The 13,921-nt window shown below is 36.9% G+C and overlaps 1 protein-coding gene across 8 annotated transcripts in view; it reads right to left on the reverse strand.

Moving 5' to 3' along the window:
* The window catches only part of CR1 (complement C3b/C4b receptor 1 (Knops blood group)), a 130,654-nt gene that overhangs the window by 102,457 nt on the left and 14,276 nt on the right, over positions 1-13,921 (reverse strand). For all 8 annotated transcript variants that reach the window (XR_010318748.1, XM_023548392.2, XM_023548391.2 and 5 more), the window contains exons 2-3: positions 10,099-10,281; positions 9,348-9,447 (exon numbers count right to left, since the gene is read on the reverse strand). Coding sequence is in view for 7 of the 8 variants with exons in the window: in XM_023548392.2 (XP_023404160.2) it covers positions 9,348-9,447; positions 10,099-10,281 (283 nt within the window). In the remaining variant the exon portion in view is untranslated. The remainder of the gene's footprint in view (positions 1-9,347; positions 9,448-10,098; positions 10,282-13,921) is intronic.

Genomic DNA, 13,921 nt, shown 5'->3' on the forward strand with positions numbered 1-13,921 from the left:
GGGTCTCCTGGAGAAGAGAGGCTGTGGAGTCATACACCTAAGCCACAGTACAGGAAAGGCCATGACCACTTCATTAAAAGAAACCACATACAGCTTGGGGTAAACGTGTCTAGACTTTAAGAATCTTGCACCCACAGCCTAAGGTGTGACAGTAGAGGTCTGGGATATTACTGCCATTTCCTTTTTTTTTTCTTTTTTGTCTATACCTCTTGGGTCATGTGGATAGATTAGGAAAAAATGGGGGGGGGGGACTGAATTATTCGTTAGTTCAAAGATGTCTTTTGTAGGAAGCCTATCTCCTTAGAAATTTAGCAACTTTTTTATATGAGGTTTTTTTATTTTGAAATAATTGTAGATTCACATGAAATTGTAGAAAATAATACAGAATACCTGTGAATTCTTTATTCATTTTCTCCAAAATTGCATCTTACAAAGCTGTAGTACAATAGAACAATCAGGATGTTGACATTGATATAATCTACTGATTTTGTTCAGAGTTCCTCGCTTTTCCTTGTCTCCAACTGTGTGTGTGTGTTTGTATTCAATTCTGTGCTATTTATCACCTGTGTAGGTTCATATACCCACCACAGTAAGAACGAGAACAGCTTTTTCTTTTTTTAATGCCTATGGATGTCCAGTTATGTCAGTATCATTTGCTTTCCTCCAGTTATTGTGGGCCAGTTTCTGAGTTCTCTGTTCTATCCCAATTGATCTATTCTTATACTAATATCACACTGTATTGATTATTGTAGCTAATATACTAAGTCTTAATATTGAGTAAAATGATTGCTCCACTTTATTCTTCTTTTTCAAGTCAGTTTTCATCATTTCAGGGGTTGCCTTTTCACATAAACTTTGGAATAAGCTTGCCTATATCTACAAAATAACCTTGATGGGATTTTGATAGTATTTTCTAGTTTGATTCCATTATGATTGGTGAACACACTCTGTATGATTTCAGTTGTTTTAAATGTGCTGACATTTGCTTTATGACTCAGGATATAGTTTATCTTGATGAATGTTCCACGGGCACTCGAAAAGAATGTGTGTTCTGCTGTTGTTGGGTGAATGTTCTATAAATGTCAATTAAATTCTGTTTGTTGATGGTGTTGTTCACTTCTTCTACATCTTTGTTAGTTTTCTACCTGGTAGTTCTGTCAGTTGCTGAGAGTGGGGTGTTCAAGGCCGCAGTAATAAGTTTGGATTTATCTACTTCTCTTTTTAGCTCTATTAGTTTTTGTTTCATATATTTTGAAGCTCTGTTGTTTGGTGCATATACACTTGGGTTAGCTATGTCTTCTTGGAGGAGTCCCTGGGTGGTGAACATAGTTAAGCACTTGACTACTAGCCAGAAGGTTGGCAGTTAACCCGCTTTGGGAGACAAGCCTGGTGATCTGCTTCCAAAAGGTCACAACCTGGAAAACGCCTATGTAGCAATTCTACTCTGCATACGTGGAATCATCATGGGTCAGGACTGACTCATGCAACAACAAAAATGTCTTCTTGGCGGATTGAACCTTTTATTATTATATAATATCTTTGCCCCTAGTCATTTGATTTGCTTTGATATCTACTTTACCTGATATTAATATAGACACGCCTGCTTTTAAAAAATAAATGTAGCATTAACACCTTTTCTACCCTTTTACTTTCAACCTACCTATGCCACTGTGTTTGAAGTGACCTTCTTACAGACAGCATATAATCGAGTCATGTCTTTTATCCACTTTGCCAATCTGTTTTTTAATTGATATACTTAGACCATTTACATTTAAAGGAATTACATGTTAGGGCTTAAGTCTTACACTTTATTGTTTTCTGCTTTTCTTTTATTCTTCTGTTTCTCTTGCTTTCATATGGATTATTTGAACTTTTAAAGGATTTTGTCTTGTTTTATTTAAACTGTTTTTGAGTATATTGCTTTGTATAGTTTTCTTTGTGGTTGGTCTAGGTATTACACTATACATATGTAATTTACCTATGTTTTACCATTGCTAAATTTTTTTACACAGTGTTTTTCCTTTGGTATTGGTATTGATATTTTGCACTCTTGAGTCAGTTATTAACAACTTACCTCCATTCAGGTCCCTTTACCTGCCTAAATTTTTAAATACAATGGTCTTAGTAATTCTTCAAAATACATTTAGCAACACAACTGGTGTTGTTACAATTTTTGCTTCAGCTATTAAATATGATTTAAGAAACTCATGAGGAGAAAGGTAGTCTATTACCCCTGATTTTACCCATTGTGTTGTTTTTCTTTCCTTTCTAAAGTTCCAGGCCTTCCTTCTGTTATCATTTCTTTTCTGTTTGGAGAGTTTCCTTTAGGCATTCCTTAAGGATAGGTGTGCTAGCAACAAATTTTATTAGTATGCCTTCATCTGGGAAAGTTTTTATTTCCCCTTCATTCATGAAGAATGTATCCTTTCTCTCTAGGAGTTTTTAAGATTTTTTTCCTTAACTGTAGTTTTCAGAAGTTTAATTATGATGTATGTTGGTGTAGATTTCTTTGGGTGTACCCTATCTGGGCAGTTTCTTGAAGTTTATGGCTTTCACCAGATTTGAAAAGTTTTCAGCCGTTATTTTTTTAATGTTTTTTTCAGCCGCCTTTTTCCTTTTCTTCTGGGACACAGATGATACAAATGTTAGATCCTTTGTTGTCCCATAGCTCTCTGAGGCCCTGTTCATTATTTTTTTTGATCTATTTTCTTTCTGTTGTTCAAATTAAAAAAATTCTATTGATTTATCCTCAAGTTCATGGATTCTGTCATCTGTCATCTCCATTCTACTATTGAGCCCATACAGTGAATTTTTTATTTTGTGTATTGTATTTTTCAGGCCTATAATTTCATCTTTTTTTTTTTTTTAGTATAACTTCTATTTGTTGAAGTTTTCTGTTTTATTTTATTATTTATTTCAAGGGAATTTATAATTACTTGTTGAAGCAATTTTATAGTAGTCACTTTGAAACCTTTGTTAGATAGCCCAACATCCAATTGATCTTGGTATTGGCATCAGTTGGTTGTCTTTTCTCATTCAGGTTGCGATTTTCCTACATCCACAAATGATATGACAAATGATATCCAATTGTATCCTGAACATTTTGGATAGGATATTAGGAGAGTCTTGAGCCTATTGAAATCCTCTATTTCAGCAGGCAGTCACCTGTTAAGGTTTGGCATATAAGTTCTGGTATACTTTTGTGGGTTCTAGTACCAACGACAATTTAGTTTTCTGAGCCCTTGCAATACCATTACAGTCTGTTTAGTTCTTGTGGCTCTGCGTGAGCTCCCACTGAATTCCTACTGATGCCATTTATTCCCCCTGTATTCTTGCTGATGCCACTTATGAAGGGGGAAGTTGCTTTTCTGGGTTGCCTGGTCAGTAGGTGGGTGATAGAGAATGCTTACCCTTTTTTCTTGCCACCTTCTACTTTATTTCTCTGCCAGTGCTGCTTGGGCTGCTTCTTCCCCTGGGTGGAGGATGAGGAGATGTAGGTCAGGGAGGCTCTTTCTTACTAGTTGGAGGGTAGGGCTGGTTCACCTTCTGCTTGGTTCACCTTCTGCCTTTAGGTGGATGGCTCTCTGCTGTGGGTGTAGGGTCAGCAGACACCATCCCTATGTCACCTTCTGTTGCTAGTGGAGGGCAAAGACATTGAGCCTGCTGGTGCTTTTCGTGTGGGTAGAGGGTCCCACCTGCTGCTGTTTCAGAATCTGGGCCTCTTCACCCAGGCTCTGCTGACACTACAATTGCAGGCAGATCAGGCCCACCACTGAGAGCTGATGTGGGGCATGGGGTGGATTCCCTCCCCTCTCTATAGCTGATGGTGGTTCTGGGTTGCAGAACTCTTCAGGACCCAGTCTGGACTACGTGTTGGAGATATTCAAACAAACAGGGAGCTCACCAAGTTGTCATTCTTTTAAGTTCCAAGTTCCCTAGCCAGTCTACTTTCTTCTTCCCACCTTTCAGAGTTCTTTCATGATTGCATGTTGAATTATTTCCAGGGTATTTAGTTATATGTAAAAGGGAGGAGCAGAGAAAAGTGAGTCTACCCATCTTGTCCTGCAACTGGAAGTTCTAGAAATAACTAACAGCTGATTATAAAAGTTAATACACAGTCATTGTGGAAAAATGAAAGGTACAGAAAATTCCAGTGGGGGGAAAATACCCATAACTCTAAAATAAAAAATAATTTTTTTTTAATTTTAGAGCTATGGATAATTACCTTACAAAAATTAGCATAGTGAGTGGTTTAGATTAAACCCAGTGCCGTTGAGTCGATTCTGACTCATAGCGACCCTATAGGTTTAGATTAGTACTTCTCAAAAGTTCAATTTGCATAAATACCACCTGGGAATTTTGTTAAAATGCAGATTCTGATTCACCGACTCTGAAAATTCTGCATTTCTAACAAATTCCCCAGAGATGCAGACTTTGTTGGTCTATGACCCATACTTTGAGTCGCAAGGGTCTGCAGTAAATTCTTCCAGTCTTTTCTATAGAAACATATAGGTAACATAGATGTTAGCTGGAGTTCCCTGTCCCAGGGAGATGAGGTTAAACTGGATGAGGACCTATAATCCACAGCTATGTGAGAAGCCCCCTCCACCTCATGATTTCTGTGAGTCTTAGGACTTACTTCTCTATACTTTTCTCTGCTTCCATGCTCCTGTTTCCATTTCTGCTGGCTTTGGGTTCTGTGCTACTTTTTATCCAAAAGCAAAGTTCAGGTTTTTGTGGATCTCTTTCCCAAATCCACTTGCTCAAAAGCACTTTATATATATATACGCGTGTGTGTGTGTGTGTATGTGTGTGTGTGTATTTGTTATTGTTGTTAGGTGCCAACAAGTTGATTCTGATTCACAGTGACTCTGTACAACAGAACTAATTACTGCCTGGTCTTGCACCATCCTCATAATCGTTGCTATGCTTGAGCCTATTGTTGCGGCCACTGTGTCAATCCATCTCTTTAAGGGTCTTCCTCTCTTTCACTGACCCTCTACTTTACCATGCACAATGTCTTTCTCCAGGGACTGGTCCCTCCTGATACCATGTCCAAAGTACATCAGAGGAAGTCTCGTCATCCTTGCTTCTAAGGGGCATTCTGGCTGTACTTCTTCCAGGACAGATTTGTTCTTGTGGGTATATATATATATATTCCACAATTTAAAAAATGCCACTATAATTGCATAAAAAGTTAACTACCTAAAAATGAATACATTAAAAAGATCATTCCAAACTTCCATGGAGAAAATTATAAACTTCTACTGAGAGCCATGTAAGAAGACCTAAATAAACGGATTGGTCATCCTTTGGAAGACTCACTATTATAATGCTATAAATTCACTGCAAATTCATGTAGAGTTTTAATAAAATCCTGATAAAAATTTGTGTGGACGTATAACAGGCCATTGATTATGAGGAAATCAGTAGTGCTTTATGAATCAGCATAGTGGATTATAAGCAGCATACAAAATGGAATACAATAGAATACACTTGTTATTGTCCGTCTTTTAGATTGTAGCCATTCTAATGGGTGCGAAGTGGTTTCTCACTGTGGTTTTGAGTTGCATTTCCCTAATGACTAATGGGGAAGCCCTGGTGGTGTATTGGTAAGATCTACAGCCGCTAACCAAAAGCGTTGCAGTTTGAATCCACCAGGTGCTCTTTGGAAACCCTATGGGGCAGTTCTACTGTGTTCCATAGGGTCACTATGAGTCGGAATTGACTCGACGGCAGTGGGTTGCGTTTGGTTTTTTTGGTAATGACTAATGATATCAAGCATCTTTTCATGTTCTCATTGGCCATTTGTGTATTTTCTTTGGAGAAATGTCTTAATTTCCTTCGCCCATTTAAAAAATTTGGTTATTTGGCTTTTTATTGTTGAGCTGTAAGAGTGCTTTATATATTCTGAATGCTAGATCCTCACCAGATATATGATTTGAAATATTTATGATTTCAAATATTTCTTCCTATTCTTAATAATACCTTTGAAGCACTAAAGGTTTTAACTCTGATGAAGTTCAAATTTACATGACTTTGTCTTGGTTCCCGTGCTTTTGATATTATATCTAAAAAAAGATTTCCTAATCCAAGTTCTTGAAGATTTACACCTATGTTTTCTTCTAAGAATTTTATAGTTTTAGCTATTACATTTAGGTGTTTAATCCATTTTGAGTTAAGTTTTGCATATGGTGTGAGGTAAGAGTCATACTTCATTCTTTTGCATGTGGCTACTCAGTTGTCTCAAGACCATTTGTTGAAAAGACTGGTCTTCCCCACTGAATTGTCTTGGTATGCTTGTTGAAAATCAATTGACCATAAATATACAGGTTTATTTCTGAATTTTAATTCTATTCCATGTTTCTGTCCTTATGCCATAAACACATACTCTTGATTACTGTAGATATATAGTAAGTTTTGAGATCTAGATTGTTCTTCTTTTCTAAAATTCTTTTGGCTGTCTGAGTGCCTTAATTTTTCATATGAATTTCAGGATTGGCTTGTCAATCAATTTCTGCAAAAGGATGCTGGGATTTTTGTAGGGATTGTGTTAAATATGTAGATCAATTTGTGGAGTATCGCCATCATAACAATATGATAAACAATCCATAAACATAGAGTATCTTCCCATTTATTTAGGTCTTCTTTAATTTTGTTTTAATGATGTTTTGTAGTTTACTGTGTATAAGACTTACATTTCTTTGGTTAAATTTATTCCTAAGTACAGTCATGTATCACTTGATGTCCACGATATGTTCTGTGAAATAGGATGTTATGTGATTTGGACATTGTATGAATACCATATTATATACAAGCAGTCCCCAGATTATGAACAAGTTCTGTTCTTAAGCCTGTCTTTAAGTCGAATTTGTACATAAGTTGGAACAATTAGATATGGTTTGTATCTAATGTCACTCAGTCAAGTGTTTTTCTTAATAAATAGTATATAGTATGCCTTTTTATGTATAAAAAATTAAAGAAACACTTCCAGATACACATAATACAGTAATAACATATTACAGTAATAATAATAATAATGTTTTGATGTGCATCACAAAGTAGCTCCTGTTTGTTAATACGAACCATTGTATGTGCCTTGAATTTTTAATAAAATAGGCTTTATGGGGGTTGGTTTCTAACTACGGGTTGTAAGTTTAAGTCAGACATTCATAACCATGGGATGATAGAAAGTACGGTACAGTACATACATAAGCAAGTAACATAGGTGTTTATTATGACTATATAAAAACCAAACCCAGTGCTGTCGAGTTGATTCCGACTCATTGCGACCCTGTGAGACAGAGTAGAACTGCCCCATAGAGTTTCCAAGGAATGCCTGGTAGATTTGAACTGCAGACCCTTGGGTTAGCAGCTGTAGCACTTAACCACTACGCCACCAGGGTTTCCATGACTATATATATATATATACACATATATATATATGACTATATATGTACATATATATATGACTACATATGTACTGTACCAGTATATGCCTGGGAGTGCAATTGCTTTGTATACAAGAGATGTTAGATAACACACGTTGCATGTGGGAAGCTATTGTGTTCACTGCTTTTTCTCTGATCAGGATCTCTGAGCTCTATTATAACCTTATGAGACCATGGACATATAGGCAGTTGGACATTGCCTGAATGGATGGATTTTATGACTGTATTCTTTTTAATGCTATTGTAAGTGAAATCGTTTTCTTAATTTCATTTTTGTATTGCTCATTACTAGTGTATAGAAATGCAATTGATTTTTACATATTGTTTTTGTATCCTGCCTATTTGCTGAACTTCTTTATTAGCACTAATAGTTTTATGCGTGTGTATATTTGTTGTTTTTTTTATTTGTAGGGGGTTACGTACGATTTTTCATATACAAAATCACGTCATTTGAAAATAGAGATAGTTTTACTTCTTCCTTCCAATCTGGATGCCTCTTATTTCTTTTTCTTGCCTAACTGACCTGGCTAGAGCCTCTAGTACAATGTTGAATAGAAATGGGAAGAGATTTTGTGACACTTCTAACTTATAATACGTATGTGTGGTATGTGTGTATGTGTGTGCTGTAAAAATGTATTTCTTAGCTGTAGGTTATGGTAAAATAAGTTTGAAAAACTGTCCTATAGAAAATTTTGCACATGTGCTACAGGGTTGCTGTGAGTTGGAATTGACTCACAGCAACAAGTGCACTGGGAGGAACGTATAGTCAAAAAACCCGTTGCCGTTGAGTCGATTCCAACTCATAGCGACTCTATAGGACAGAGTAGAACCGCTCCACAGGGTTTCTGAGGAGTGCCTGGTGGATGTGAACTAACAAAACAAACTAGAAACAACCTAAATATCTAACAAACAACAGAGGAACAAGTTATGATATATTCATACAAGGGAATGCCATTCAGGAGTGAAAATGAATTAATCGTAATGACATGGATGAATGTCAGAAACAAAATATTAAACCAAAAAAACAAATTGCAGAAGAGTATATATATCATGTCATTTATATAAAGTTTAGAAGCATGTAAAGTTAAAAATCTACTGATTAGGTCTATGTATTGGGAAAAATGGAAAAGAAATGCAAGGGAATGATAAGTACAAAATTCAGGATGGCAGTTACTTCTGGAGGGGTTTAGGAGACGGAGGAATGGGAGTTGGAGGGACACACAGAAGGCTTCAAAGGTCCTAGTAATGTTTCTTAAGGTGGGTGGTGTGTGCACTGAAGTTCATTTTATTTTTATTTTTCACATGTTATATATTTTTTGTGTATCATAAGTAAGCAATAATTAATAAAATCAGAGCAAAAGTAAATACATATACTTCTTTCCTAGATTGGTTGTCTCCCCAAGGATCAGCCAGGAAAAAGCCCATGCAAGATTCTTGTGGTGTGTGTACTTCTGGAGAAGTGCTATGATAATTAAAATTTGTCTATCCTTCACATCTGCTCCTTGATCCCAAACAATTCACCCTCTCTCACTCCTCCCCCAGTCCACTATCTCCAGCTCATGCTGCTTTGAGGTAAGGATATTCGTGTGGGTTAACTAGTGTTTGTTCCAATTGCTTCTTTAGAGACCTGTTCCTTCCACCTAGTGAACACTTCACTTGGTTTTAGGTGCATTTTAATTTAGCGCATGCTAGGCACCACCCCCTCATTTCCAGCACAGTTACAAGCTTTTCCTATTTTAAGAATATTTTCAAAATATGTGTTTGGAATGCTAAGGAGAGTTAAATGCCTGAATTTAAGCCACCGTCCCTACTTAGAAATCCTTCTAAGACCATAGTTTAGAGATTTTTATTACGACTGTAGAACTGTCATCCCAAGCAATTTTATTGCCAACTCACCCATCATTACAAGAATAATTAACAGTTGATCCAAACTGGATGCCTGTGTTCACATGCACGATGCCATTAACTGGATCTGGAGGAGGTCTACATGATTTACCTATGGGAAAGAAACATAGTTTTGGTACTGGGTGTAGAATACTCAGAACTTTTGTTTGTACGGAAGGTACCAACCTGACTGTAGCTTCCTGAAGAGTATTTGTAGCTCTGATGGTTCCACAGAATTTACCACCTTGAGAAACTTATTAGGCTGCCTCAGGATTATCCACCTGTCCTGTCCAGATCTGTCTAATCCCCACATTGAGCCTCCCAGAAAAATGTAATGTTTATTACTAAACTGTTACACTCTCATTCAACTAGTATAATTCAAAAGTCTCAAAACCTGGGATTTTCTCCCCACTTAGTTTTCGATATACTTTTCTTTCCTGTCCTGAGTCAATACACGATATACTTAACATGTCTGGAGTCATTCATTAGTTTCAGTCATTAAAGTGGGAGACCACTAGTGAATGGGGATTTTCCCTCAATCATGCCTTGTGATGGCCATGTCTCATGAAACGAACTTGTAATGAAAGGCTGGGAACTCAAAGCAGAAAGAAGATATGATCTACAAGGGTTACTTCCACATCAATTATACACTGGGAAAACTTGTTAAGTCATATGTGTCTTAGTTCCAAAATTTGAATGAATTGAACCCAATCTAAGGGATGTTTGATTGACACTGAGGAGTACGCAGTCCAGAGTTACTCACGTTTACAGACGTTTTCTATGCTTGACCAGGTCGAGTTTCCTAAGCAAATGAGTGGCGGCAACGGCCTCCTGTAGTATCCAGGGTAGCATTCATACTTCAAATATGTCCCAATGGGAAACTCAGGCTCATCAGTCAGGTTTACAGGCTTAGCAAACGGAAACCATTCTGGGGTCTTGCATTGACCTGGAGAGCAAGACCACAGCAACACCGAAGTTAACAGAGAAACTTCAACTCCACTTCCTCTTTCTCTCCAATATACTTCATAGATGTGATCAAAGAGAAAAAGAACAATTTAGTAACGGCAAAAGGAATACTTTTCTTTCAGCAACCATCCATAAAAATGCCCCTGCTATTTTGAAGGTTATTAGCTATATCTGGTCTTTCGTAGCTTCAACTTTTAGTTAATCAGAAAGTACCTGTGCTCAGACTTCATCTATCCCTTCCTTATTTATCATTCTCTTAGTGTATCAAGGTAGTCCCTTGGTAGTACAAATAGGTAATGCTCTTGGCTGCCAACTGAAAGGTTGGAGGTTCAGGTCTACCCAGAGATACCTCAGAAGAAAGGCCTGGCAATACACCCAAAAAATCAGCCACCAAAAACCCTATGGAGTACAGTTCTACTCTTACACAGATACGGTCACCGTGAGTTGAAATCAACGCAACGGCAACTGGTTCAGCATATCAAGATATGCTCCTGCACTTTGCTATCCATTTCACTCTCGGTGGTCCACCCATACCTAAAGGGTTTGTGAGAGGACTCCAGGCCTTTTTCCAGCCCTGAATAGTAGTCATCACTGTTTTAAGTCTGTTGTCAAACATTTCAACATAAGGAGAAAACAAAGTCCCAACAACTAAAGCTACACTTCCCTTTATGAAAGCACATATTTTTGGATTCATATTTTGAATTAAATACTAGACTCAGCTATTTCCCCTCACAGCCCAGTAGATTGAAATTAAACTAGTAGAAATATCATGTGGAGTCAAACAACATGTAATCAAGAAGAAATATCTGATGGAAAAATATCATCATTTTACTTCAGGATTCACTTCTTTTCTGTTTTTTTTTTTTTTTTTTGCCGTTGTTCTTCTCCACAACTCACACTACATTAGTTTAAATTATGGAGGGTGAATTGAGGCCAGAGATGATAAATTTTGTTAGTCTTCAAGGAACCAACTCTTGGCTTTGTTGATGCCATTATCGGTACTCTTTTCCAAGGCTTCAGAAGATAGGCCTGGTGATCTGCTCCTGAAAGTTCGCAGCCTTGAAAACCCTATGGAACACAGTTATACCCTGCACGGATGGGGTTGGTATGAGTTGGAATCGACTTGATGGCAACTAACGGCAACAACATGCTTATTTTAGAAAATACGACAAGCTAAAATCTAAAAAAATATAAGAATCATCTGAAAAAGTTTATAGCAAAGAGCAATGTAGTTCTGATACATGACAAATGTGGATGAACCTGAAAACATCATGCTGAGCGAAATAAGTCAATCACAAAAGGAAAAATACTGTGTGATCTCACTTATATAAAATAAGCAAATATATAGAAATCAAAGATTATTAATAGTTAACCAGGGTAGGAGGGAGGGGAAAGAGGGGAGTTTTTGTCTGGGGGGCATTGAGTTAATGGTGGTGGAATATTTTGGAAAAGGATAGCAGTAATGGTGGCACAACATGAAAAATATAATCAATGTCATTTGAGTTATAAAATGTGGAAGTTGTTAACCTGGTTGATGTTTTGGTGTGTGTATACCAAACTGAGACTCTTGAAATAAGCAAGTAAGACTACTATTTTTATGCTAGACACATATTTATCTGCATCCCACAAGTTTTTATCCATCATATTTTCCTTTTTTTAGTACAAAATATTTGATAATTGCCATTTTGATTTTTCATTGACCTGTGATTTATTTAGAAATATTTTTGAATAATTTACAAACATTTGTGGAATTTTTTTCCTCTGTATTTATTATTGATTTTTGAAATTGATTATTTTTTTTGGCTCAGCATATGGTACCTATGTATCGTGTAGTTACAAAAAATGCATGTACGGTAGTAGTTGGGTGTAGGGTTCTCTGCATGTCTGTGAGGTCCAGCTTGTGAATCATATTTGTTCAAGTCTTCTAGATACTTATTGATGGGGGGAGTCTGCTTATTCTACCAGACAGTAAAAGAGGTGTATCTGAAAACCCCATATGATGTCTATTTCTTCTTCTAATTCTGCATATTTTAAATTTTTACATATTATATGAAATTTTACCATATATATATAATTTTACATATATATACATATAAAATCAATAATCAATGCCCATGGAAGCAGCAGTCAAGAAATCGCTTGATGTTTTACACTGGGCAAATCTGCTGCAAAAGACCTCTTTAAAGTACTAACAGGCAAAGATGTCACTTTGATGACTGAGGTGCACCTGACCCAAGCCACGGTCTTTTCAGTCACCTCATATATATGCAAAATCTGAACAAAGAAAAAAGAAGGCAGAAGAGGAATTAATGCATTCAAATTGTAGTGTTGACAAAGAATACTGAATATACCATGGGCTGCCTGAAGAATGAGCAGGTCAGTCTTAGATAAAAAAAATACAACCACAATATTCCTTAGAAATGAAGATGGTGACACTTCTTGTTTACTTTGGACACATTATCAGGAAAGACCAATCACTAGAAAAGGATATCATGCTTGGTAAAGAAGAGAGTCAGCAAAAATGAGGGAACTCTTCAATGAGATGGATTGATACAATGGGCTGAAACACATGAAAGATCATAGAGATAGTTCAGGACCAGACAACGTTTCATTCTGTTATACATAAGATCACTAGGAGTCGGAGGTGACTTGATGGCAACTAAAACAACATATATTATATACTAATACAGTATATAATAAATATGTTAGATAGCTAAAGTGTATTTTAGGTTCATAAAACTTTAAATTGTTATATTTTGTGGTAGATCGATGCTTTTAACATAAAATATCTCTTTATCTCTAATAATGAATCTTACCCCAAATTCTACTTTGTCTACTATATTTGTAGCACATAAAAAACAAATAGTAAAATGGTAGATTTAATCCCCAATATATCAATAATTGGAAACCCTGGTGGCATAGTGGTTAAGTGCTACAGCTGCTAACCGAACGGTCCCCAGTTCGAATCCTCCAGGCACTCCTTGGAAACTCTATGGGGCAGCTCTACTCTGTCCTGTAGGGTCGCTATGAGTTGGAATCAACTCGAAGGCACTGGGTTTGTTTTTATTTTTGGATATCAATAATTGTAGTAAATGTAAACACACAATGATGATTTAAAGACAAAGATTATTATAGTGCTGCATTTGCCAAACCAGTTTTCTTTTATTTATTGATTGATTGTGCTTTAGATCAAAGTTTACAAATCAAGTCAGTCTCTCATACAAAAAGTTATACACACCTTGCTCTGTACTCCTAGCTGCTCTCCCATTAATGAGACAGCACATTCCTCTTCTCCACCCTATATTTCCTGTGTCCATTTAACCAGCTCCTGCTCCCTCTTCCTTCTCATCTCACTGCCAAACAGGAGTTGCCCACATAGTCTCAAGTGTCTACTTGAGCCAAGAAGCTCACTCCTTACAGTATCACTGTCTATCTTATATTCCAGGCCAATCCCTGTCTGTAGAGTTGGCTTTGGGAATGGTTCCAGTCTTGGGCTAACAAAGGGTCTAAAGACCATGACTGTCAGGGTCCCTCTGGTCTCAGTCAGGCCATTAAGCCTGATCTTTTTACGAGAATTTGAGATCTGCACCCCACTGTTCCGCTCCATCAGGGATTCTCTG

Source organism: Loxodonta africana, chromosome 20 (assembly GCF_030014295.1).
Source record: "Loxodonta africana isolate mLoxAfr1 chromosome 20, mLoxAfr1.hap2, whole genome shotgun sequence".
NCBI classification, from domain to species: domain Eukaryota; kingdom Metazoa; phylum Chordata; class Mammalia; order Proboscidea; family Elephantidae; genus Loxodonta; species Loxodonta africana.